Raw genomic sequence first — 26,043 nt, 5'->3', positions numbered from 1 at the left:
TCCATCTGGTGGGTGACGGAAGCCGGAGGGGGGCGCCACTTGCACTTCACACTCACGCAACCAGACCTGCGAACCGTGATTGCGGCGCGGCGACCTGAGCCTCTGACTGCCCGGGCTCCTCAACTTGGAGAGCGACTCGCGAGGTAAGGCGCGCTCCTGACCGCTCCCTAAAGCTCGCTCTCGTCTGCGCTCTGAATTCAGTCTCGCCTCCCTTTGGCGTCAGAGCCCACGGAACTCCCCAGCCCAGTGTCGGCCATGAGGAGCAGATCTTAAAACGGCGCTTGGGGTTTTGCTTTGTGTGTTTGTTTTTAACAGATGCCTACAACTTTTAACCCGCTGCCTGGCAAAATGGGTCTATGGAAATTCGGTTGCCAGGGCCGGCAAACTGCAGCTCCCGGAAGTCTCTTGACGCTTTTGTAACAATGAAGTGACTGGCCAATGCGACGCCACTTCCGGTGACGTAGGGGCTCCCGGAATCCTCCTTTACAAAGATTGCCTTTGACCCCGGAAGTGAGGTCTTCCGGGTTCCTCCCTCCCCCAAGATGGCAGCGTCTGAAGACGAGTTAGAGCTGCCGCGGCTTCCCGAGTTGTTCGAAACCAGCAGGAAGCTTCTGGATGAAGTGGAAGTAGCGATTGAACCCACCGGTTCCCGGATAGTTCAAGATAAGGTGTTAAAGGCACTGGACCTTCTTGAGAAGGCTACTGAAATGTTATCACAGCTTGATTTGTTCAGGTAGGTGGGGAGAGGGCAATAACGGCTGAGAACGAAAGTAACAATGGTTGCCAAGGGTGGAGCCCTTGCGCCTGGGTGGAAGGACCTTGACTAAGATCCTTAAGTTGTTATTTGCTGCAATCATGTGTACGTTGTTTACATTATCTACTTATCTTCCAAGATGATTGATAACGCATGATTCTGACTGCATAGGCTCTGGGCGTGAGCACTGGGTTACTTACATAGAAACCGGCTGCTCTTGCCTTTGCTCCACTCTTTCCTAGCCCTCCTCTTCCCCAGGAAGCAAGGGCCACAGTTTGAATGCTCGGCCAGGCTTCACAGCCTCCTCTTTTGCTCTTTACTCTTTCCAGCCGAAATGAAGATTTGGAAGAGATTGCTTCCACCGACTTGAAGTACTTGATGGTGCCAGCGTTTCAAGGAGCCCTCACCATGAAACAAGTGAACCCCAGCAAGCGTCTAGAGCATTTGCAGCAAGCTCGAGAACACTTTATAAACTTCTTAACTCAGTGCCATTACTATCATGTGGCACGGTTTCAGCTGCCCAAAACCAAGAACAACTCAGCTGAAAATAACACTGCTGGTTCCTCCATGGCCTATCCTAGCCTCGTTGCTATGGCATCTCAAAGACAGGCTAAAATAGAGAGGTGGGTCAATAGCAGTAATTTGAGAACTGCCCAATGGAAGTGTTATGGGGGGGGGTGCATGTGCTTTTGTGTGTGTGAAGGACAGAGTGGTGTATGTCAGTCTTTTGGTTTTTATTGAGCATAGATCCTGGTGAGAGCAAACTTTACTGAGTTTTTTGAGAAGCCTCTGCCTTTGTTGAGGTGACCATTCCTAACCATTAGATCCCTACTGCCAAGAGTAGCAATGTAATCTTGCAGTATTTCCCAACTTTTTCCACATCACAGCATAATATTTGTGTGGGGTAAATATCTCTGAAGGGCACAGTGTCTCAGAGCTCTAGTCTATGTTCTATTGTGTAGTTCTAACAGTACTGGATCAGATGTGTAATGTCCTGAACACATCCTCATGATGTGACTTTGAAAAAGTTGCTTACTCCTAGTTTTTTGTTGTTGTTTGTTTTAATATTCAGTGGGTGCTCACAATGTCTAGAAACTATGCTAGGCATTGTGGATACAAACTGTATGGGTGGTTCTTATCTTTGATTATCAGACATTTTGGTGAAGGAAACAGATCTAGAAACAATATAAAGTGATGTCACAAAGAGATGTATGAGGAACTGTGAGAGCATTAGCCAAAGAGGGAATTAAAGAGAGGAGAAGGCTCCCTGGAAAAGGTGATTCCTGTGCAGAGTTGTTTACGGATAAACAAGAATATTATCCTGAGGAAGAGAAGAGCATTAGCCAGCAGAGGTAATAGCATTTGTAAAGCCATGTAAGCATTAAAGAAACAGTGCTGAGGTGGGGATGTATGAGGGTGGAACAGCACCCACAAGCAATTAAGTGATACTAGGACACAAAGGGGTGGAAGAAAGGGGAAAGGAATGATACTGAAAATGTAGGATCCAGACCAAAGCAAGCGTGGAATCTAAGAAAGGTGAAGGAGCAACCTGGTTGCTAAGAACTTTGGAAAGTGTTTTAATTCAGCTCCATCATTTGCTTTGGGATTGGTGGCAAGTTACCTAATTTCCCCTACTGCAAAATTGAGATAATAATCGGTCCCTCCTTATAGAGTAGGTATGAGGATTGAAGAGAAATGCATACTAAGTATTTAGCTTAGAATAAGTACTCAAAGTCCACAAGGTTTATATATTTGTGGCTAAGGATATGGGTTGCACAGTCAGAGAGCTGCATTTGAGTCCTAGCTTTATTTTTAGCCATTGGACTTTGGGTAAGTTATTTAACCTTTGTGAGCCTCAAGTTTCCTCTTATGTGAAATCTAAATAGTAATGGTACCTATTTCAGAGGGTTAAGCATAAATGAGGTAAAAACACATAGAACAGCACAACATTTGGCACATACATCATAATTTTTAGCTGCCTTTTTGGGTAGGTTATGTTAAGGAGCTTACTTTGGGAACTGGGATACACTGAAGAATTTTTTAAAAGAGTAGCATGGTCATATTTGCATTTTAACTAATACATTAGACCCAGTTAGGTCACAGAGGTGATGATGGCTCAGGGCATTGGCAGAGGGAGGGAAGGGATATATGTACTGAAAAGGATAAAATCTGAAGAAAACCTGATGATTAAATGGTTATGGGAGGTATGATAAGGAAGCAGTCAGAAAAATGTCCATGTTTCTGATTAAGGTGATTGGCTCTGGAATTCACTGAGATGGGGAATAGAGGATGATAGGGGAAAGGATAAATTCATTATTAAGACATTCTGAGTTTAAGATTCCTAGAAGACATCCAAATAGAGGTATCTGGGGCCTGAAGTTTAGAAGAGAGGCATGGTCTAGATAGCTGAAAATTGGTTAATTCATTCAACAAATATTTATTGAGCCCTTTGTGCCAGGAACTATTCTAGATATTGGAGAACCAGACAATTCCAGTGCCATCATGAAGCTATTTTTCTGATGGAGACAGATAATAAGCTAGTAAATAATGTAATTTTAGTTGGTAAGGGCTATGAAGAATAATATACTCTGATAAAGGAATAGTGAGTGACAGTGAATGATATTTTGAGGATATAGAATTGAAAGTAGAGCTTGGCATCATATCTTTTATAAGAAATTGGGGGCAGCCTATTGACATATAACAGGTAGTTTAAACAGTGAATCTTATTCAAATAATTATACAAAAAAGAAGACTAAATGTCGTAGATACTTAGTGTTGTGGAGAAAGATGGGGGAGTGTTCACATGTAGTTGGAGGAATGAGGAAAAATTTCAGAATGGAATGGCATGTAAGATGAGTCTTAAAGAATGATTAAAAATAGAAATGACAGATTTTCCTGAATGTAAAAATAATAATGCTTATTGTAGAAAGTTTACAAAACAAGAATATTTTAAAAATTAAAAATAAGCTTAATCCTAGTACTCATAGATGTCATTGTTAACTTCTGATGTATTTTCTTTCAGATATATAGTTATGTTAGCTAATAAATTTGGAATAATACTGTAAATATAGATTTTTATCCTGTTTTTTTAACCTAACATTTTATTGTGAGCATTTCCTCATGTCTTTCAAATCCATGACATTTAATAGTTATATGATATTCCGCCCATAGTTGTAACACAATTATTTAAACTAATCTATTGTCAAATATTTAGACTATGGTTTTTTGGCTATTTAATGCTATGTACAATCATCTTTAGCCACATCTACCTCTCTTTCCTTTGGATAGATTTCTAGAAGGATCAGTAATTAGGTCAAAGTGTTTGAATATTTTGTTGGAATATTTTAAAGTTCTTAATATGTGGTAACTGTTACTTCCCACAATAGCAGAATTTCAGAGTATGTCCCATTGTACTTAGGAAATCCAATTGGGCAAATAGAAAAGGGTATCTCATTATTTTGGTTTGCATTTCTTTGGCCTGCAAGCTTGATCTTTGAGCTTTTTCTTTTCTTTCTTTTTTTCCCCCTTTGGCGCTGGGACTTATATGCACTAGGCAAGTGTTCTATTGCTGAACTATTCCTCTAGTTCATTTGAACATTTTTTAAAAGTGTCCGACAGATGAGATAGCAACACTATCTTTATGCTAATGCCTCCCACTTTCATATCACTAGCCCAGACGCCTCTTGACCTTCAGAACCATACTTCCAGCACCCTTTGTGGGTGTTTCATAGACATCTCAAATTTGACATGTGATAAAATTGAACCCTTGGCTCTCCTCCCCCCACCCCACCACTGAGCTATACCCCGAGCCCATGGCTTTTTCTTTCATCTATTTACGTATTTATTTTTTGTTCCTTGCAGTGCTGGGGATCAAACCCAGGGCCTCGTGCATGCTAGGCAAGCACTCTACCACTGAGCTACAGCCCAAGCCCAAACCCTTGGCTTTTTGACCCCCAAGTGTACTCCCATGCCCCAGTCTTCACCATCTCAGTAAGTACACCACCATTCAGCCAGGTATGTAAGCAAGAACCCTAAGAGTTAGCTTCAATTCCTCCCTCTTTCTGAATTTCCTCATGTAGTCTGTCAGCAAGGCCTGTGAATTCTAGCCACAAAAAGTATTGCCTGTCCTTCTATTTCTTCATCTCCACTAGCATACCTCAGTCTAGGCCACTGGCATCTCTCATCTGAAATAGCCAAACCACTAACTAAACCTTGCATGATCTGGTCCCTGTCTCTCCAGTCTCATTGCGAACATTCTCCCCTCATTGAATAGACTCTGGCTGCAGTAGCTACCTTTCAGTTCTTTGACAGACACAGTTCCTCTGTTGAATTTTTGTACATCCTGTTCTCTTTGCATGGAATGCTCTTTATATGGCAAATTCTTTATCTTTTTGGTCTCAAATGTCTCTTTTTGGAGAGGCCTTTCCAGACCATTCTCTATTTAACATCTGTCATTCTATCTCTTTGCCCCATGTTTGTTTCCTTCATGCACTTATTTCACATGCAGTGATTTCATGTATGTCTTTCTGGGTTTTGCCTCTCCCCTACTACATGTATACATGTATACATGTATACGTCATGAGGGCAGAAGCCATTTTTCTCATTCACTCTCATATGCCTAGCACAGGGCCTGGCATGTAGAAGGTGCTTAAGCAATATTTGCTGCTGACAAGCAGGAGAAACAATGTGAGCAATAGCCCAAAGGCAGGTAGATTAAGCTATGTACAGGGAATAGATAATAGCCTGGTTTGGCAGAAGTTAAGTGTATGGGCAGAGGTCTGTATAAGGAATAGATGTGTGCAGAGTATTGAAAAGGAAGAGAGAAAAACAAGAGAATTCCAAATAGGATAAAGTGATAAAAATGAAGTTATAGATATCATAGGTACTACTTTTATAAGAAGCATTGATAGGATTAGAAAAATTATTCAGGGCTGGGGGTGTAGCACAATTGTAGAGCACTTGCCTACTAGGCATGAGGCCCTGGGTTCCATCCCCAGCAACACACACACACACACACACACACACACATTCAGAGACTTCTTTACTTTCTGTAAATTCCCCACCAATGACTTTAGGCAATGTGGCCTTCCTAAATGAAACATCTAAATGGTATGTCTTTCCTCTCTCAAACCTGTTTCTTCACGTATGTTTTCTAATTCCCATCTTTGAGGAGTGAATGTGAGTCTGGTTGTTTAACAGCACCTCCGTTCTTTTGACAGAACTGAAGAAGTAGAAGCTGGGTAAGTAACGACTCTAGTTTGGGATTTACTGAATTTAGGTCCTAAAGTGACAACTGGATAGCCATTTCCATAGACATGGAAATGTGCAACTATAATTTATGAGACTGTTTTGTGGCTGATGCAAAAAATTAGGAGCCTTCTGCTATGGTGAGTATGCATGAGTTTTCCAAGTAAAATCAAGTAGAAAGAAAAAAGCTAAGGATAAAACCTTGGGGCAAATTAAGGGAGAAAGAAAAAGAGGAAAAAGAGCAATCAGAGGTAAGAGACTCAACAAGGTACATACAGGAGAACGTAGAGAGAGAGCGGATGTTATGTCCTCTTTGAAGCCTTTCCTTTCTTATCCTGCTGATACTGTAGCTCTCTAGTTCATGTTACTTATACAGCATGACTCTTAGTCTCTAGACTTGTAACTCCTCAAGCTCAGAAACCATAGTAATTGTATTTTAGTATCTAATTGTATCATTGTATCCCTTGGTGCCCATTCAGTAATTGTGTCAGAGTAAGTATTTATAGAGAGAGGAACAGATGAATGGTAATCAGAAAGATGGAAACAATATGGTGTATCAGAAAAAAAAAGATTCTTTGGAATCAGACAGACCTGGGCTGACCAGTTTTTACCACTTCCTAGCTCCTCCTAGCCTCAGTTTCCTCATCAGCTCATAAAATTTGTGTTGTCACTTACAAAGCATTTTTATGTGTATTTTTCCATTTGATCCTCTTGGTAACTTCATGAAATAGATCCCCAATTTGGAACTGTGGAAATGAGCTCTGAGAATTGGCTTGCCAAAAATTACATAGCTTGTACATGGGCAGGCTAAGATCTAAAACTCAGGTCTTTAAATTCCCAGTTCTAATACTTATTTCCTTGGTAGCATAGAAAAGAGTGTATCATTTGAAAAGGTAGAAAATGGGTTGAGGGAACGTGTTTCTAAAATGGGAAAGGCACCAATAGAGTAAAAAAATATAGCTGCTAATGGTAGGAAGGGTGATTAATAGAGTGAGGCCTACAAGAATGTGATTGGGGACTAGATTGATAGGAAAGTAGAATGGCAATGACAGCTCTTTAAAGACGAGAGTAAAAGAGAAAGGGTGAAGCTGCAGAGATTTTAAGTGAAAAGGGAAATTGAATTCTATATTGGCTGCCCTCTGGCAAGCATGATTGTTGGATGAAGTCTCCCCAAAGGATGAACAAAAAGCTAAAATTGGTTAGTAAGGATTTATAGTTAACCCATTTGACAAATTTTTAGTTCCTTAGCTCTGTACACCAGCTTAGAAAAAAGCCTCCCAGAATCAAAGGGTCATGGGAGCAGGGGTAGGGAATTTTAGGGTTTTAGGGACTATTTCCATGTAATGGCCCACCATGGGAAATGTAGAATAGTGAAGAAGTCTAGAACAATTTTTTTCAGTCTGTTCCTCAAGGCCCTAAGATTCTACCACAGTGCCTGAATTAATGTTGGTAACCCTCCTGATTCCATTAAGGCAGCTTTTATTTGTTTATTAATTATTGGGTTTCCATATAAGCTCTCATTAGAAGACAGAATTCTTTTGCCAAGACAAAATGGTTTTAAAACACTGGTCTAAAAGAGCAGGTGCTGAGCAGCCAGAAGTCTAAAGGATGAAAAAGAGCCAAATCACAGAAGCAAGGAAGTGGAAAAGAAGGAAGGGGGCAAAAAAGTGTGGGGTTATACACATAAGGAGAATGGGAAAAGAAGCACAAGAACCTTATTCAGAGGACCCCTAGACTAACCCAGAACTTATCCTGGAATATATACATTCTAAGGCCTTGGTATGTTTATTTCCCCCTGTTACATAGGTACCACCAGGAAAGAAGGTGGGGGTAGCAGTGGGAATGGTTAAACATTCTCAGGTTGTATCACTAATAGCACTGATGAGCTAGGAATTGAACTTCGTAGTATTTTACTCAGAAGTCTACCGATAATGAGGGTGTGACAGTTGTTTAAAACGCCAATTTGTTGGGCAAAAAGAGCAGAGGAACCTAAAATTTTTGATAACAGAGTGTTTCCAGAGCAGTGGTTCTTGACTTTTCATTAATCCTGGACCCCTGTGATAATTTGATAAATATATCAGGTTATATTTTAAATATATCTACATCTCACCCTCTCCATCACTACTTCCCTCCTTCAAGTTATATCCTCTCACCTGGATTGTGCCAGTATTCTCTCAATTGCTTTCCCTGTGATTCCACCCTTGTTTCTCAGCCCTGACTGCACACAACACCAGAATGACCCATATTTTTTTAGAAAAGTTTTTTCATGTCTCTGTTGATTCATGTCATGTATTCTATTCAAAAACCTCCCGTAGCTTTCCCGTCTCACTCAAAATATGGTATTTGGTACTTTGGGTATCATGGCCTACAATGTTCTACACATTATGACCCTGGCTTGCTTTCTCTTGACCTCATTTCTTATCACTCTTTTTCACATTCCAGCCCCAATGGCCGCCTTGTTTTTTCCCAAACATAACATGCCAGGTCAGTCACTCTTCCTGGGCCTTTGGGCTTTCTTTTCTTAAAACGCTTGCAGATATTGGTATGAGTTGCTTGTTTGGTTGAAAGCTTTGCTTAGATGCCACCTTTTGATGTCTCTTCTGACCACCTTAAATATAATAGCACTCCTACTTTCACACCATCACTCAACCCACTTGACCTTGCTTTTTACTGCTTCACAGTACTTAGACCTGACTCGTCATCTCTTTCTCTGCCTTCTCCCACTAGAATGAAAGCAACAACTTTCTTTTATAAACTGTATCTCCAGCACTAAAAGTGCTGATCACACAATAGGCACTCTGGAGATATTTGTTGGATGAATGATAGAGGATATACTAGAATATATCCTGAAAAGGGCAGCTAAGTGTTTGAGTCTTTAAATTAGATAAGGATGAGTCAGAAGTTCTGGGAATGTTCTGCCTGGAAGAAAAGAGATGATCATTTATTAGGCTGTTTCACAAGGAATTCCTACATCAATAGGTAGTAAATAATCCCTAACATTCTATGATTCTTTGAGGGTATAACTTAACTCTCAATTGGAAACCCTGTGGGAAGCACTGTGCGTCACTAAGCACACAGTTGATTCAGGGTTGATATAATCAAATGACTAAGGTATACTCTCCCTAAAGATTATGGCAGGATGTGTTGAGATCAGGGTACAGCTATATTTTTCTGGCTCAGAATGTTATTTCTCAGCCTCTTTTGGGCCCTTCCTTGCTTCATAGTCTGAGGGAACTGCCTGGTGACAGGCTCTCGGTTATAGAATCTATATTCCTGTCAAAGTGGAAATCTGTGTACTTACTACCTGGACATTTGCAAAGGTAAAAACTTAGCATGGCCTTCTTTTTAAGGAATACCTCTTTATTTTTAAGTTCATGGGTAATGCTTTTCTGTGGAACAGATACAAGCAGAAGAAGGAGGTGGAGCATAGGTTGTCTGCACTGAAATCTGCTGTGGAAAGTGGTCAAGCAGATGATGAGCGTGTTCGTGAATATCACCTCCTTCAGCTTCGGAGGTGGATTGGTATCAGCTTAGAAGAGATTGAGAGCATTGACCAGGAAATAAAGATCCTGAGAGAAAAAGACTCTTCAAGAGAGGTAAGCCTGGTCGCTGACCACACAGCTCAAAATGCTGCCATGAGAGGGTCGAATATTCTACAGGAGAGTAATCAATTAAAATCTTTGTAAGTCTCTGTAAAATCATTGTTCTTAATAGGATAAGTAGATAAAAGCTGATGGTTCACTAGGGTAAATTTCTCCTTAACTTACAATAGCATTCCCCAGTGCTTTCTAATCTGTAACACACTTCTAGTTATTTGTAATTTTGTGACATAGCATGGGGGACAGAGACGTCCCTGAAATAAAAATTGGTTTTGGCTGTGGCAAATCATGGCTGCTTTAGTGAGGCATAGGAAGGGAGGATTTTAAAATCTGCTTGACTATGATAAAGGGAAAGAAGAACAGGATGGGTGGGAAAGAAAAATAAAACTGGGAGGAGAGAGAGAAAAGAGTAAACAGAGGAAGATGAGACAAAGACCAGGAGTGTGTTTAGGTTGGGTGAGGACTTAGAACTTAACCTTACACAATGATGCACTCTCACACCTTTAGATCACCCAAATAGGAGACACCAGAGCAAGGACATCTCCATGCACAGAATGCTCAGAATACTGGTAAAGAAAACCTGGTGTAACACAGCTTTGGCTGTCTTTGAAGATCCTAACCCTGTTTTGGAGCTGCTTCTTCAAAAGGATAGGCTGTGCTGCCACTTGCTCTTTGGTACAAGCTGCAACATGAATTGAGTTGAATTTGTCAGCTGGTCACAGGCATTTACTTAAGTCCTGAGAGAAACCCCTTCCTAATTTGTTTTCTACTAATTAGCCCAGGACCTTGCCTCAGGATATATCAACCTAGTTCTTCCTATTAAAAGATCAAAGAATGAGCAATTAGTATTCTAAGGGGCCATAAGGCCCTTTTGAGCATATCCAAATTAGTGGTTTTCAAGCATTTTGAGGCTGGACTCTTGTGGATCCTGCCCTGTCCCTTTGTTTGGTGGCTATTTTTTAAAACACTCTCATATGTAGTATTGGGATTATGAAGCTAGAACAAAGTGAGCACCTTTTCTTTGACCATTCTTTGTTTCCATGTATTTCCTAGAAAGCCAAGGTTCCTTGAAACATTTCTATATACCTTTTTACAGAAACTTCTGCCCATCCTCCCCCCTTTGATTTAGACACATCCATTTTAAAAATCCCCTAGGGGTTCTTGACAATTGTTAGCATAATTACATTGGAAGAGGTTTTAGAAGGGACTTAATTCATTCAGCATTTCCACTGAAGGCTAAGGTGAGGAAAAAGGCTTCAAATCCAGCTCCAGGAATTTAAATGTAACATGGAAGGGGCTTTGGAAACTCCTCTGGAGGGGATATTTTTTAAATCTAGTTCGTTTATTTGTTTATTTGTTACTGGGGATTGAACCCAGGGGTACTTTACCACTGAGTCATATCCCCAACCCTTTTATTTTTGAGATAGGATCTCACTAGTTGCTTAAGGTCTCACTAAGTTGCCGAGGCCGACCTTGAACTTGCTATCCCTCTGCCTCAGTTTCCCAGGTCACTGGGATTACAGGTGTGTACCACCACCCCTGGCTGGAACCAGTAGTTTTAAATCTAGTAATTTTTTTTTCTTGTGGTAAGATTTCTGGGAGAACTTTCAATTTTAGCAAAATAGTCAAGTCCCTCAAGAGAGCTGTATCTTAAAAACCGATAAATAGAAAGTAGGTGAATTTTGAATCCAGAGCTTTTCTAACACCAAAAGACTTGAGAGCCTGAATTATAGGTAGGTAAAATGGCAAATGCGCCTCTGAAATGTATTTTCTTCTTAGGCATCAACTTCTCACCCAGAGTCTCTTCAGGAGAGGCCTCCAATGAAACCCTTCGTACTCACTCGGAACAAGGCCCAAGCCAAGTAGGTAGTACTGGAAAGTGATCTATCTTTGCAGCCCCCTGTTTTTTGATGGTTCCATGGCAGTACATGAGTGATGCACAGAATGGGCATTGCAGAAAAATCATGGCTCCACCTATGGAAACCATTTTTTCATCAAAGGGATATTAATGATCTTGATACTTTCTTCATGTCTGTCTTTCTCAGTCATTTCCTTTGCATAGAAATAAGGAAAGCAGGAAGAAGGAATGTAATGGAGAATCATGTACTTTTTAAGTTTTCCATTCCTATTTTTTCCTGCCTTCAACTGAAATTCTCAAAAGGACATATTTGTTTTTCTATAATTTAATTCTGAGTTCTCGATGCTTTTCCACATAGTGGCCTTCCAGAGGCCACCAACTGTAAATTCTCATTCCATAGTGTCATTACTACTCTGTGGGGCATTGGCCTCTGGGATTGCTTATTGGGAAATGATCCTGGGCTGCTTATTTTCTCATGCAAGCTCTTGATTTCAGTGTCCCTTCTGGGATGCCTCTTTTTATATATCTTCATGGTTGGTTGTACAGCTGTTCAGAAGAGAGCTGGGTAGGGGCATGAGACTGAAGCAGACACAGGCCTTGTCATTAAAGTAAAAAGGCTTATTAATGCTGTTATTTTTGTTTCGTTTTCTAAGTGCAATGTAATTTTTGCAGAGTATTTGGAGCTGGTTATCCAAGTCTGGCAACTATGACAGTAAGTGACTGGTATGAGCAGCATCGAAAATTCGGAGCATTACCCGATCAGGGAATAGCCAAGGCAACCTCAGGTATGTAGAGGTGGGGTGAAATAACTGAACTACTGATCCATTACTCCCTGGTAATTAAATTCTGAAATGTCAATTCCTTTTGGGAGTAATCTGGGGAAAGTTTCTAGGCAGTGTCATGTTTATAATTAAAAGAAATAGATTATTCTAGGAGGATGGGGACAGTAGCAGCATAGTCTGTGAATTTCTCCAGGTATCATGACATAAAAACAGCAAAAAGATAGCAAAGCCAAAAATCCATGGATAGTAATTCATCTTTTATAATGGCAGAGCAGGTTGTATCGGGCCAGCCCTGCATACAGATTAACAATTACAAACTGAACAAAATATTTTAAAAAAACAATTACCTGAAGGCACTAGAGAGAAACCAGAAGCAGGCATAAACTGGAAGGCAGACAACACTTCCTTGTACTTGGAATTCGTTCAGAGCAGGGACTTTGACTTCTTGTATTCTTGACGCCCAACTCGAAAAGTGTCTTTGGAATCCAAAGATGTAGAGTGGCCAGAAAGGTGAATGCCATAGGGTGTAGCAGAATAAGAATGGACAGACCTGGGGTGACCAGCCCAACTCTTGCCACTAAACAGATGGAACATTTTCTTAACACATTTGACCCTCTTCTTACAAACTCATGAAGCAGACATTCCTATCCCCATTTTAAGACAAGGACATGGGATAGCTTACCATAGGATAGCTAACCATAGGATAGCTAAGTGAGTGGTCAGGCTAGGATTTAAATTCAGGCCTTTCAGTTCTCAGCTCCAGTGCTGTTCTACTATACTACAGAAAATAGTGGTCATTTGAAAGGGTTTTGTATATTTTTCATAGCTTTTCATCTGTGGGAAGTTTGCAGTTTCTGTGATGTGGAATAGCTAAAATTTGCATAGAAACTTATTATTGTGTTCATTGAGGAATTAGAGAACTGAGTTCAGGGTAACTGTAGCAACTGAAAAGGGAGGGTATCCCAGAAAGGAGAGAACCAAAGTGGAGAATCCTTAGTTCTGTATATAAACCCTGCAGAAATCTGAAGCTAACTCCTAAACTCTGCATGTACAGAATGAACTTCAAGCACCTTAGCTAAGACTAAAATAACTAAATGGAAAATTCAACTATTTCCCAATCCAAGGGAGGTAGCATTTGGCATTTTGTTTTTGGACAAGTTAATTACCTTCTAAAATGAAAAATCAGCACTCTTTAGAGGAACTAAATAATTCAGAATATGTACAATGTTGATAGATATTCCTCAACTTGAAACAGGGTCATATCCTGATAAACCCATCATAAGTGTAAAATACAGCTAGACTACTGAACATCTTAGCAACACAGCATACTGTAGAGTGTGGGTTGTTTACCCTCGTGATTGTGTGACTGGCTGCTCTGGTTTATTGCTGCTGCCCGGTGTCAAGAAAATCTCTGTACATTGCTAACCTGGGAAAAAAAATCATAATTTAAAATTCAAAATACAGTCACATTTATATGCATATCACTTTTGTACTATTGTAAGTTGAACCATCATCAGTTAGGGACCATCTGTACGATTCATATTGTCTAGGATTCAATCTTAAGCTATTAGACTTGGAAAAAACAGGAAAATATGACTCATTTTCAAGAGGAAAGGCAATCAATGGATATCAACCTCAGATGTTAGAAATTAGCAGACAGGGAGTTAAAAACAGCTATTTCTGGGATCAAGGACACAGAGAGGGAAATATGCTTATAATGAATGAAAAGCTAAGAAATTTCAGGAGAGAAATAGAAATGATACACGAAAAAATTCTGGAACTGAGCAAGGCCTGGTGGAGCATGCCTTTAATCCCAATGACTTGGGAGGCTGAGGCATGAGGATCAAAAGTTTGATGTTAGCCTCAGCAACTTAATGAGACCCTGTTTCAAATAAAAAAATAAAAAGGGCTGGGGATGTAGCTTAGTGGTAAAGCACCCCTGGTTCAATCCACAGGACCCCCCCCCCCAAAAAAAAAAAAAAAAAAAGTTCTGGAACTGAAAAGTAACATCCGAAATGTAAAAATGTCTAGATCAACTTGATAGCAGACTGGCAATGAGAGAATCAAGTATCAGCTTGAAGATCAATCAGGATTATCTACTCTGGAAAAAACAAGATTAAAGAAAGTAGACAATAACTTGGTGACCTGTGAAACAATGTAAAAAGGTCTAATGTACATGGAATTGGAATACCTGGAAAGGGAGATTAGGGCTGAAAATATATTTGAAGCAATAGATGGTTGCTGCACATTTTCCCAAATCTGTGAAACACACATTTATAGATTCAGGTTATTAAATATGAATAAAATCATACATAGTCACATCATAGTTAAACTACTAAAAACCAAAAGAGGAAATTTTGAAAACAGACAGGGATAAAATACACATTCTGTATAGGAGAACAATGATATGCATTGTTGCTGACTTCCCATTAGAAACCGTGGGAGCCAGATACAATGAAGCATCTTTAAAGTGCCTGGGGGATGGGAAACTGCCAACCCATCATTTTATATCCATTGAAAATATCCATAAAACTGAAGATGAAATTAGGGCATTTTTAGATAAAGCTAAAATAATTCTTCACTAGAAAACTAGCATTAATGAAATGCTGTAATTCTTCAGGCTAAAGGGAAAAAGGTATCAGATAAAAACTTGGATATTCAAGTAGGAGTGAAGAGCAGCAGAAATGATAATTAAGTGGTAAATACTACTCTCCCCTACCCACATAAGTAATTGCTTAAAAGTGTATATGGCTTCTTAATAGCAAAAAAATATTGTATTGTCTTGCTGGGTTTATAATGTAACAGATGTAATGTATGTGACAGCTGTAGCAAAATGACAAACAGTAAGTGGAACTATATGTGAGATTCTTCTATTTTATATGATACATATTAACTGTTGCTTTGTAACAAATTAATAGCTTAAAATAATAAACATTCATTGTATCACATAGTTTCTAAGGATGAAGAATCCAGGAACACCTGAGTGGTTCTGGCTCAGGGTCCCTCATAAGGTTGCTATCAGCTGGAGCTACAGTCTTCCAAAAGATTGACTGGGGCTGGAGGATGTGTTGCCACAAATATTGATGATGGTTAATAGAGGAGGCCTTTCCAACAGAGTTGCTCACAATAAAACATCTTCCTTTCCCCAGAATAAACTATATCTGAGAAAGAGAATGAGCCAAGATCAAAAGCCTTGGTGTCTTTTATAACTTAATGTTGGAAGTGATGTACTATTGACTTCTTCCATATTCTTTGTTCACATAGAAAAACCCTGATATAGTGTTGGAGAGCCTGAATACTAGGAGAGTTGGATTACTGGGCACTGTTTTGAGGCTGCCAACCACATGGTACATTAATTCTGAGTAGACTGGAAAGTTAGAGATGAATCTTGTATTTCCTAGAGCAACCACTTAAAAGATGCATCAAGACAATGAGAAGACAAGCCACAGACTGGGAGAAAATACTTGCTAAAGATATATCTGATAGAAACTGTTATCTGAAATGTACGAAGAACTCTTAATACTCAATAAGAAAACGAATAGCTCAATTAAAAAGTGGGCCAAAGTTTTTAACAAACACGTCACCAAAGAAGATACACAAATGGGATCTAAGTATATTAAAAGATGCTCCATGTCATATAACATCAGGAAAACACAAACTAAAACCATGGTGAGATACTACTGCACACCTAACAGAATAGCCAAATCCAGAACACCATAAATGTAAATGAAGTAAACATTCAGATTTGAATTAAAGAATAGATTACCAGGCTCAACTGCATACTACTGATAGATATTTTACTAAATACAAAGATACAGGTTAGTCAAAGTAAAAAGATGAGAGAGATATACCATGCTAACAGGAAACAAGAAAGCTGTGGTAGCTATACTAATATTAGATAAAGTGGAATTCAGGACAAAAAGTATTTCTGGAGAGAAGTTTCATACTAATAAAGGGGCAACTGATCAGGAATATACCAATTATAAGTGTGTACCTATAAGAAGTTTCAAATTACATGAAGAAAAAGATCTGACAAATTTAATGGAGAAATAGACAAATCTACCTTTATGTTTGGGAATTCTAGTACCTCTCTTTCAGTAATTCATAGAAATAGTAAACAAAAATCAGGATACAGAAGATCTGGTCAACACACTCAGCCATGTCAGTATATTTAGTATTTACAGAACAACTACATCCAACAACTGGAGCATACACCTTTTCAAATATACATGGTGCATTCAACAAAGGTAGACCATATTAATGGGCCATCAATAAATCTCAGTAAATTTTCAGAAATGAAGTCACAGTGAATATGTAGTCAGACTATAATGGAATTAAGTTAGAAATCCACAATATGGCTAGAAAATACCCAGATATTTGAAAATTGACACAAACCTAAATAATCCATGAATCAAAGAAATCACAAGGAAAAATAGAAAATGCTTTGAACCGAATGATAATGATAGAAGAGAATCAACATTTGTGGAATAGAGATAAAGCAGTGCAGAAGGAAATAATGTATAACTTTCTCAACCCTTTATTTAGAAAAAAGGAAGAATAAATCAACTCACTAGGATTCCACCTTCATAAGTCAGGAGCAAAGAGAACTGAGCCCAAAGTAAATGAAGGAAACAAGAAAAGAAATCTAGTGGGTGCAATCCACAAAAGTTGAACATACATATACTTCCATGACCTGATAGTTTTACTCCTCAGTATGTACATAAGAGAAATAAGACTATATGTCTACAAAATACCTATACAAGATTGTTTATAGCATTGTTCTTTGTAATAGCCCAGAGTGAATACTACTCAAATGCCCATAAACACTAGAAAAGATAAAGACATTTTGAACATTCACACAATGGACTGCTGTGTAGCAAAAAGTAACTATAGTTCTTCAACTGTTAAGTGGCAAATCTAGCTGAATCTTGCAGAGCAGGATAGTCCCTAAGGAATTCTTTAAATTAATCCACCAGGTTTCCCTTCTGGGGCAGGATTCCAACTGCAGAGAAATTGTTTAGGATAGAATTGAAATTAAGCAGGACAGGAACAATAGATAAGAAAGTTCAGGTAAAAGTGGGAAAGAGAGCTAGAACCAGGAACTCTGATCAAGCAAGGCACCATGTTTCTTTACCTTCTGTAAAAACAGCAGAAATGTAGCCTCTGTGAAGTTAGATAAGCCACCCTGAACCACACATCTTTCTAAAAGCTCAAGAAAACTTATTTCACATAAAAATGAACAATAGATTGTGGTGAAGGTTGAAAAACTCAATATACCTCAAATTACTGGAAATGTACACTGTAAGTGGGAGAATTTCATAATATGTAAAATAGATCTCAGTTGTAAAAAAATGAGAACATTTTCAAGGTCAAATCACACAGAAAATTATTTTAAGGAAAGAAAAGAATTGAAAACAATCTAGAAAGATAAAAAGAACAAATCTGAATCATAATATACATAAATGAGTTGGAAGAGAGAAAATAAAAGGATATCAAAGGACATATAAGTGAGAATTAGAAATGTGATGACAACAACTAGAAAAGAATCATTTCAGAAAGGAAGACAAAATTTTTTCAAAACAAAAATGAGTAAACAGAAAATGCCTGTCTAAGGTAAAAAGGAGAACTTTTTAAACTAAGGAAACAATCAGGGTTTGAGATAAAGTGACAAATACTAAAGACAGCAAAGAAACTGGGTGTGGTGGCGCATGTGTGCTACTTGGGAAGCTGAGGCAGGAGGATCCCAAAATTAGGTCAGCCTGAGCAACGTAGCAAAACCCTTATAAAAAAGAAAAATTTAAAGGAGCAGGGCTGGGAATGTAGCTTGTGGTAGAGCACCCCTGGGTTCACTCCCCAGTACTCAAAAGGTGATTATGAAGGAAAGAATCTCAGATTACCTTCAAACCTTTCAACAACCATACTTTATGCCACAGGAAAACAAGAGTGGCAAATATTTAAGATACTCAACGGGGGAAAATGTGAGCTGGGATATTATGTCCAAAAAAATGACTTTGGGGTATAAAGAGCATAGACATTTATCAACATAGAGGAACTCAGGAAACACTGTTCCCATGGGCCCTCTCTGAGGAATTGGCTAGAGAATGAGATTCAGACAACCACAGTGATGAGAGACATTGACAAGGGCTGGTGGTTGAGTAGTAAACATAATTACTTACAGAATTAACAGTGGGAGTTAAAAGGGAGAGGATAGAGTGTATAATGCCTATGTGCTCAGATAACTTAAGTATAGTATAGCCATTTTTTAAAATGAAGAAAAAAAATTAACTGTTCTCAGTAATTATATTGGTGACAATGTTAGTGCTATTATTCCAAGACTATTTAATATGAGCTAATGTAAATGAGTGTTAAATATTCTAATTATATCCTCTGTCTTAGAAATTAGGACTTTTAGTATGGAAGAATGCAGATGTAATTCAAGAGTTGTGTTTAAAAACAAAAACCCATAGTCCTGAATATAAACTCATGAAAAAAATGTATTTAAATATAAATACACTCCTTTGCTGTATCCACTGAAAAGGCTTACAAACAGGGAGTAACCCAGTAGCAATGAATATACCTAGTAACCTAGATTGTGGTATTGAAATACCATTCCTATAAAAGAAATCAGGATATCTTAGACAAATAGTAATTCCAAGTCTAGGCAGGAAATATATGAGATGACCTTGGAGCATCTTATAAAATATAGGGGAGTAACCTTCAAAGGCTCCTACTAAGGTCACATCTACAGGACTCAGTACACTCTTCAGTGTTGTTTCCACTGACTAGTATGGCTTCAAAAAAGAATAGTTGGGGGCTAGGAGTGTAGCTCAGCAGTAGAGCAGCAATAGCATGAGCAAGGTCCAGAGTTCAATCCTCCCCCCCAAAAAAAGCTGCAAAAAAAAAAAATGGGAGGATGGACAGGGGTGTAACTCAGTGGTAGAGCACCTGCTTCACTTGTGAGGTCCTGGGTTTCAGCCACAGTACCAAACACAAAAAAGGTAATTGACAGTAGCACAAAGTACTTTTAACATACAAATATTGATTTCTGCTTTTAAAAATATGCTTGATTTTTTTAATTGACACAAAAATTGTACATATTTATGGGGGTATCATGATGTTTCAAAACATGATTACATTATGCTTTTTTTAATCAGGATAAGTATATCTATCTCTTCAAATATTTGTCCTTTTGTGATAAAACATTCAAAATCCCAGCTTTGTGGGGGGAGTACTGGGGATTAAACTCAGGGCAGCATACATGCTAGGCAACTGCTCTACCACTGAGCTAAACTGCCAGCCCACTTCTATCTTTTAAAATATACAGTATATTATTATTATCTATAGTCACCCTACTGTGCAATGGAATACCCAATTTTTTTCTCCTGACTGCAACTTAGTATCCACTGATCTACCTTTCCCCATCCCTCCATCTCCCCCACTCTTCGTCACCTCTGTATGACCAAAGTTTTTATATTCCACATGTAAGTGGGATCATGTGGCACTTGTCTTTCTGTGCCTGGTTTATTTCACTTACATAGTGATTTCCAATTCCATCCATGATCTCATCCTTTTGATTGCCAAATAGTATTTCATTGTGTTTTTATGTACTACATTATCTTTAGCCACTCCTCAGTTGATAGACACTTGGTTTCCACTTCTTAGCTGTTGTCAGTAGTTCTACAGTAGTTCTAGATACCTCTTCAGTGACTGATTTCATTTCCTTTGGATATGTGCCTAGTAGTGGGATTCCTAGGTCATGTGGTAGCTATTTTTTTTTTTTTAATTTAAGGACCGTCCCCACTCTCCATAGTGGCTGAACTAATTTATTGCCACCAACACTGTTCAATGGTTCCTTTTCTGCACATCGTCACTAGCACTTGTTATCTTTTATATTTTTAATAATAGTTATTCGTACTAAAGTGGGGGTTATATCTCATTGTAATTTTAATTTGCATTTCCCTGAATGATTAGTGATGTTGAACATTTTTATATACCTGCTGGCATTTGTGTGTCTTTTGAGAAATGTTTACTTAGGTCTATTGCCCATTTTTTTAATGGGATTATTTGGCGGGGTTGTTTTGTTTCATTTTGTTTTTTTGTGTATTGAGCTTTGGAGTTCCCTGTATACTCTGAATATTAGCCCCTTATCAGATGTATAGTTTGCAAATATTTTCTCCTGTTCTGTGGTTGTCTTTTGACTCATTACCTTTGCCATGTGGAAGCTTTTTAGATTGATGTAATCCCATTTTTTCTATTTTTGCTCTTTCCCTATGCTTTTCGGGTCTTGTCCAAAAGTCCTTGCCTATTTGAGTGTCTTGAAGTGTTTTTTCTATATTTTCTACTGGTGATTTCATAGTTTCAGGTCTTACATCTGAGCGTTTATTTTGAGTTGACTTGTGTAACTGGTGAGAGAGAGGGGTCTAGTTTAATTCTTCTGCATGTGGAGATCCAATTTACCCAAAACCATATATTAAAAAGATCATCTTTTTCCCTAGTGCATGTTCTTATTAGCACCTTTGTCAAAGATCAGTTGGCTGTAGCTTTGTGGGTTTACTTATAGCCTCTGTATTCCATTCCTTTGGTCTACATATATGCTTTTTGTACCAAAACTATGCTGCTTTGATTACTATTTCTTTACAATATATTTTTCAAGTCAGTTAGTATAATGCTTTCTTCTTTGTTCTTTTTACTCAAGATTGCTTTTGTCTTTGTGTGTGTGCTTCCATACAAATTTTAGGATTTGTTTTCTAGTTCTGTTAAGAATGTCACTGGTATATTGATAGGGATTCCAAAAAGTGTTTTCTTTTTTTAAAATATATTTTAGTTGTTGATAGACATTTGTTTTATTTATTTATATGCAGTGCTGAGAATCAAACCCATTGCTTCATACATGCTAAGCAAGCGCTGTACCACTGAGTTACAACCACAGCTCCCCCCAAATCCTGTTCTCTAATACTGTTCTTTAATAAAGGAACCAGGGCTCCTTGGAGAAATGGCTGATTCTAGGGCTGGGTTAAGGGATACACAAGATGACATGGAGCATATTATAGTACTAAAAAATAAGAAGAGCTAAAAAAAAAATAATATTGAGAGTGTTAAAGGGACACCTTTAATAGCCAGCTGGAAGCACTGTCAGTGGCTAAAACTGAAAAAAATTTGAGCAGGACAATAACTAACAATGTGGGATTATCTCATAGTGAATAAAAGAAATAATTGATAGTCCATATAATGATAGAAACATATTATTGAATAAATGAGGGAGAAGAGATTAATTTCCCCTACTAGAAAAAAATCTTCCATATAATTTATATAGGTATTCCTGCTTTAAAGAAGTTGAGCCTAACTGCTCACTGCTTAAGTGTGCAATGTGTTTTGCACTTTGCTTCCAAAGACTACAGAGGGGAAGGTAAGGAGAGGAGCAACTTTACGGTTGAAAATCCTGCAAGTCACTGACTCATCAGGTGATCAAGATTATCAGTGGGGAGTGGTTTGGGATTTAGCTCAGTGGCAGAGCCCTTGCCTAGCATGCAAGGCCCTGAGTTCAGTCCTCAGCCTTTAAGGGGAGAAAAAAAAAGATTATCAGTGGGTTAGGAATGTAGATCAGTGGTAGAGCTGTTTCCTAGCATGTGTGCAGCCCTAGGTTCAATTCACAGCACCACACATACAAAAAAAATACCATCAGTGATCAGTGAAGTCAACAACATAATATGTTATGATGAGAAGAATACTTCACTTCTGTGTTACTCTCCTCCAAACCTATAGCCCTAGTCGGATTATGAGAAAAGCAGGCAATACCAGTTGAGGGACATGCTTCAAAACAGCTGACCAGTATTACTCAGAATTCCCCAGGTCATCAAAAACAGTTCAGTATAACTGAGCACAGTGGTAAACACTGTAATACCAGCTACAGGGGAGGGTAAGACAGGAGGATCACAAGTTCAAGGCCAGCCTGGACAACTTAACAAGACCCTATCTTGAAAAATAAAAAGGGCTGGAGATGTAGCTCAGTGGTAAAACACCCCAGGGTTCAATCCCCAGTACCAAAAATATGCAGTTATTTGAAGTCCATCCAATGTTTAAATCCATGAGTTCTTAATTTAAACAAAAAAATGATTGTTCAGATTTAGAGGGTGACAGGAAACCCATTTACTTTCTTGAGAAGTGGGAGATGAATCAAGCGTTTTTCTTTCCTACTGGGTAACTACATAGTAATAAATGAGAGAAAATCTCTTCTTTAAAAAACTTCTAATCGGTGAAAAATAAATGTTAAACTTAAGCATATCACCTTTTTAAAATTACAGTAAAGTAATGGATCTAGGCATTGAGCATCACTGTTAGTCAGCTTTCTGTTGCTGAGACAAAAAACCTGAAATGATCAATTGAGGAGTACAAATTTATTTTGACTCATGGTTTCAGTTCATAGATAGTTGACTCTCTTGCTTTTGGACCACTGGTGAGGCAGAACATGGCAGGGAGCATATGATGGAGCAAAGCTGCTCATATTGTGGTGGCCTGGAAACAGAGGAAGGGGCCAGGCTCTCACTGTCCCCTTCAAGTGCATGCCTCCAGTGACCTGAAGACCTCCCATTAGGCCCCATGTCCTAAAGGTTCCACCACCTCACACTAGCACCACAGACTGGTGACCAAGCCTTTAGCACATAGCCTTTTGGGGACATATAAGATTCAAAACAATATGTAACACCAAATCCCATCATTATGTACAACTATAATGCACCAATAAATAATGTGGAAAAAAACCCAAAATATTCACATCATAACAATCACAACAAAGAAGATGGATATTATATGCCTCCTGATGAGGGAATGTAGCACCTCTTATAATCATGTCAGAAGTATCTAACATGACTCAAATATTTGCATCCAGTTGCCAATCTGCAGGAAATACATAGAAACACATTAGACTGTATCATGAGTGTGCAATCAGCAAAATCCAGGCTCTGGGAAACTACAGATCAAATGGGCCCAGCTTCACCAAATACATAACTTGGAAAGGGGCAGAGGGGGAGCCTGAAGATAAAACAGGGTTCAAAATATTTTTAAGTAGGTAAGACTAACCTCCAAAACATTGTGTTAAGAGAAAGAAGTCAGTTATAGATGACAACATCTGTTTATATATAATGTCCAAAACAGGCAAATCTATTTGAGCCAGAAAATAGATTAGTGGTTCTAGGGGCTAGGATGAAGGAAGAAATGGGAATTAACAGTAACTGGGCATAAAGGATGTTTGGAGGATGATAGAAATTCTTTTTTAATTGGATTGCTGTGATGGTTGTACAACTCTGTACTGAAAATCGTTGCATAAAAAAATGAATGTAGTACAAATGGACAGCTGGTGTACAGGGATGCACACTTGGGTTATAAAGCTATAATAAACTCAGGGAAGTTCGTAGCAAGAAAAGCAATATTGTGGTTACTTTTGTGGGGGGAGGGAACTTGTGATTTGTATAATGAACATGGAGACTTTGGGGATGGCTAAAGAAAATCTTTTTCTTGACCCAATGGGGGCTATAAGACCTCCTTATAAAAACTTTTATCTTACACATTTTTGTGGCTTCTGATATTTTACAATGAAGAGGTTAAGAAAAGAACATGAGATCTATTCTAAGCCAATAGATCAGATCCCCATATATTTTATTCTTTGTGATAAGCAATGAGAATGTATCTCATGGGCAAACTCAGGGTAGCCAGGACAATGCTGCTTTACCCCACGAAGGAAAAAGTTAATGCAAAAGAGATGTAGCTGTCAGTTTAAATTATTTCAGGTGTATACTGCATAATAAGTGTCATTTGAACCTCAGAACCTTTCCCAAGAATATGCAAAACAATGCGTAGGAATTCTTTTCTGGAGGGTCCAAATGTCAGTGATTTTGAATTTTACACATGCAACAGAAATTGCATAAATATAACAAAGGAAATGAGGAGAGGAGGAAAATTCTCCTGCAGTCCCACCTTCTTGGCCATTCACAAATCATAAACATGTTTTCATTAGTGGTTTTGGATTGCTGGGGTTTGGTTGGTATTGGTGTCAGTGTTTTTGTTTGTCAACAGGTTGTTGACTATTTTAGCAAGAATTCTTTCACAAAGTAGAATTTGTTGGGGGAGGGGTCTGTAGTTCACCTTTTTTTTTTTTTTTTTTTCTTGTACCAGGGATACTTAACCACTGAGCAACATCCCCAGCACTTTATATTTTTAAGTTTGAGACAGGGCCTTGCTAAGTTGCTGAGACTGGCCTCAAACTTGCAATTCTCTTGTCTCAGCCTCCTGAGTTGTTGGGATTATAGGTGTGCACCACTATGTCCAGCCTCATTTTCAGCTTCTTGTGGAAACAACTCAGAGCATCCTTTTTCTTGCTGTTATTAGCATATATTGGAAGTAATTGAGCAATGGAAGTATTCTCCCTTCTGCTGGGCCCATGGCAGGCAGCTAACTATATTCCTGTTTTCTTTGTCTGAGGTTATGTTCAGAGTGGAACCAAGCCCCCTGGCAGTACTCGTTAACATTCCCTCAATTTCTTACCTCCCCATTTCTTGTATTCTCACTTCAGCTGAGTTCAAAAGGACAGCTCAGAAACAGGAAGATCAAGAAAAAAAGGAAGAAGAGGATGATGAGAAAACAATCCGCAGAGCAAGGGAGTGGGATGATTGGAAGGATACCCATCCTAGGGGCTATGGCAACCGACAGAACATGGGTTAATCTTCCCACAACACGACAGGACAATGGGGCACGTGCCTTCTCTGCCAAGGAAAACCGTGCCGCCTTCCCTTCCCTGGGCTACTGCTTCGGCTGTGTGCAACGAAAGCAAAGATGCTGAATCTTGCTTTGCGTTCAATAAAGTGTCAAACAATTAAGTGTGTATTTGTACCCTAGATAATGACCAGTGATCTTGTTTTGGCATTTCTAATTCTCATCATGGTGTATTCCGATTTCTTAAGTGGAAAGAAAAGAGCACTGAGAAATGGCTCTGTATAATAATCAATGCTGTATGAATTCTCTTAAATATAATAAAATCCATTCTATCACATGAGGCTGTGCAGAAATGTGGGTATCAGCTGCTTTTTTTGTGGGGGAAGGGGGACGGGGCGGTACAGCTATGGATCTCCAGGCTTATGGAGAGATCATGGTCTTCTTGTCTATTCTGGGCAGGGAATTACCCTGTATCAGAGCTGCCCAGACTTTCTCCTTCCCACTGGGTACATGATGTGAACCCTACAAGCAACACTCCATGTTGTGAACAACTTAACATTCTACTAGGAGAGAACACCAAAAAAAAAAAAATAAAAAAAATAAAATAAAATAAAAAACAAAAGACTTTCTCTGCTACACAGCACTGTTTTCAAGAATTAGAGCTGTGGGTGAATGGACCATAAAGGGTTAGAATTGCTATAATCCCAGCAACTCGGTCACCTGAAAAAGGAGGATTGCAAGTTCAAAGCCATCCTCAACAATTTAATGAGACCCTGTCTCGAAAAAATAAAAAGGCTGAGTATGTGGCTCAGTGGTTAAGTGCCCCTGTGCTCAATCTACAGTTCAAAAAATAAAGGGTTAGAGTCTTAATCCTACTTACCTAATTTACTTAATAGAGAAGGTGCTATAAAGAGTCCTCTTTTGCCAGGTGTTGTGCACTTCTCAGCAATGAGAGAGGCTGAGGCAGGAGGATTCCAAGTTGAGACTGACCTCAGCAACTTAGCAAGACCCTTTATCAAAATAGAAAAGGGTTTGGAATATAGCACAATGCTAAAGTGCCCCTGGGTTCAATCTCCAGTATCTAAAACAAAATATACA

General features: G+C 38.8%; 2 protein-coding genes across 3 annotated transcripts in view; one reads left to right on the top strand and one right to left on the bottom strand.

The window, feature by feature from the left end:
* On the top strand, positions 1–25,285 carry IGBP1 (immunoglobulin binding protein 1). Of its 2 annotated transcripts, XM_079124924.1 has the most exons (7): positions 1–143; positions 316–733; positions 1,084–1,377; positions 9,402–9,597; positions 11,380–11,462; positions 12,131–12,243; positions 24,806–25,285. In XM_079124924.1, exons 2-7 carry the CDS (start codon positions 543–545, stop codon positions 24,952–24,954), a joined length of 1,026 nt encoding a protein of 341 aa, XP_078981050.1. In that variant the 5' UTR covers positions 1–143; positions 316–542; the 3' UTR covers positions 24,955–25,285. The 2 variants fall into 2 exon arrangements, with proteins under 2 accessions (XP_078981050.1, XP_078981051.1); XM_079124925.1 differs by having other exon boundaries at positions 69–733.
* PDZD11 (PDZ domain containing 11) overlaps positions 12,258–26,043 on the bottom strand; it is a 117,026-nt gene continuing 103,240 nt past the window's right edge. The window contains exon 7 of the mRNA XM_079124940.1: positions 12,258–13,666. Coding sequence (XP_078981066.1) covers positions 13,662–13,666 — 5 coding nt within the window. The 3' untranslated portion in view covers positions 12,258–13,661. The remainder of the gene's footprint in view (positions 13,667–26,043) is intronic.

This window comes from Sciurus vulgaris (genome assembly GCF_902686455.1).
Source record: "Sciurus vulgaris genome assembly, chromosome: X".
NCBI lineage: Eukaryota > Metazoa > Chordata > Mammalia > Rodentia > Sciuridae > Sciurus > Sciurus vulgaris.
Note: the sequence above shows the minus strand (reverse complement) of the source record. Positions and strands in the feature narration are given on the sequence as shown.

Coding starts and splice junctions, on each gene's coding strand:
- IGBP1 (XM_079124924.1), top strand. CDS start 543: ATGGCAGCGTCTGAAGACGAGTTAGAGCTGCCGCGGCTTCCCGAGTTG. Junction 1,378..9,401: donor AGACAGGCTAAAATAGAGAG/GTGGGTCAATAG, acceptor TCTGTGGAACAG/ATACAAGCAGAAGAAGGAGG. Junction 9,598..11,379: donor AAAAAGACTCTTCAAGAGAG/GTAAGCCTGGTC, acceptor TTTTCTTCTTAG/GCATCAACTTCTCACCCAGA.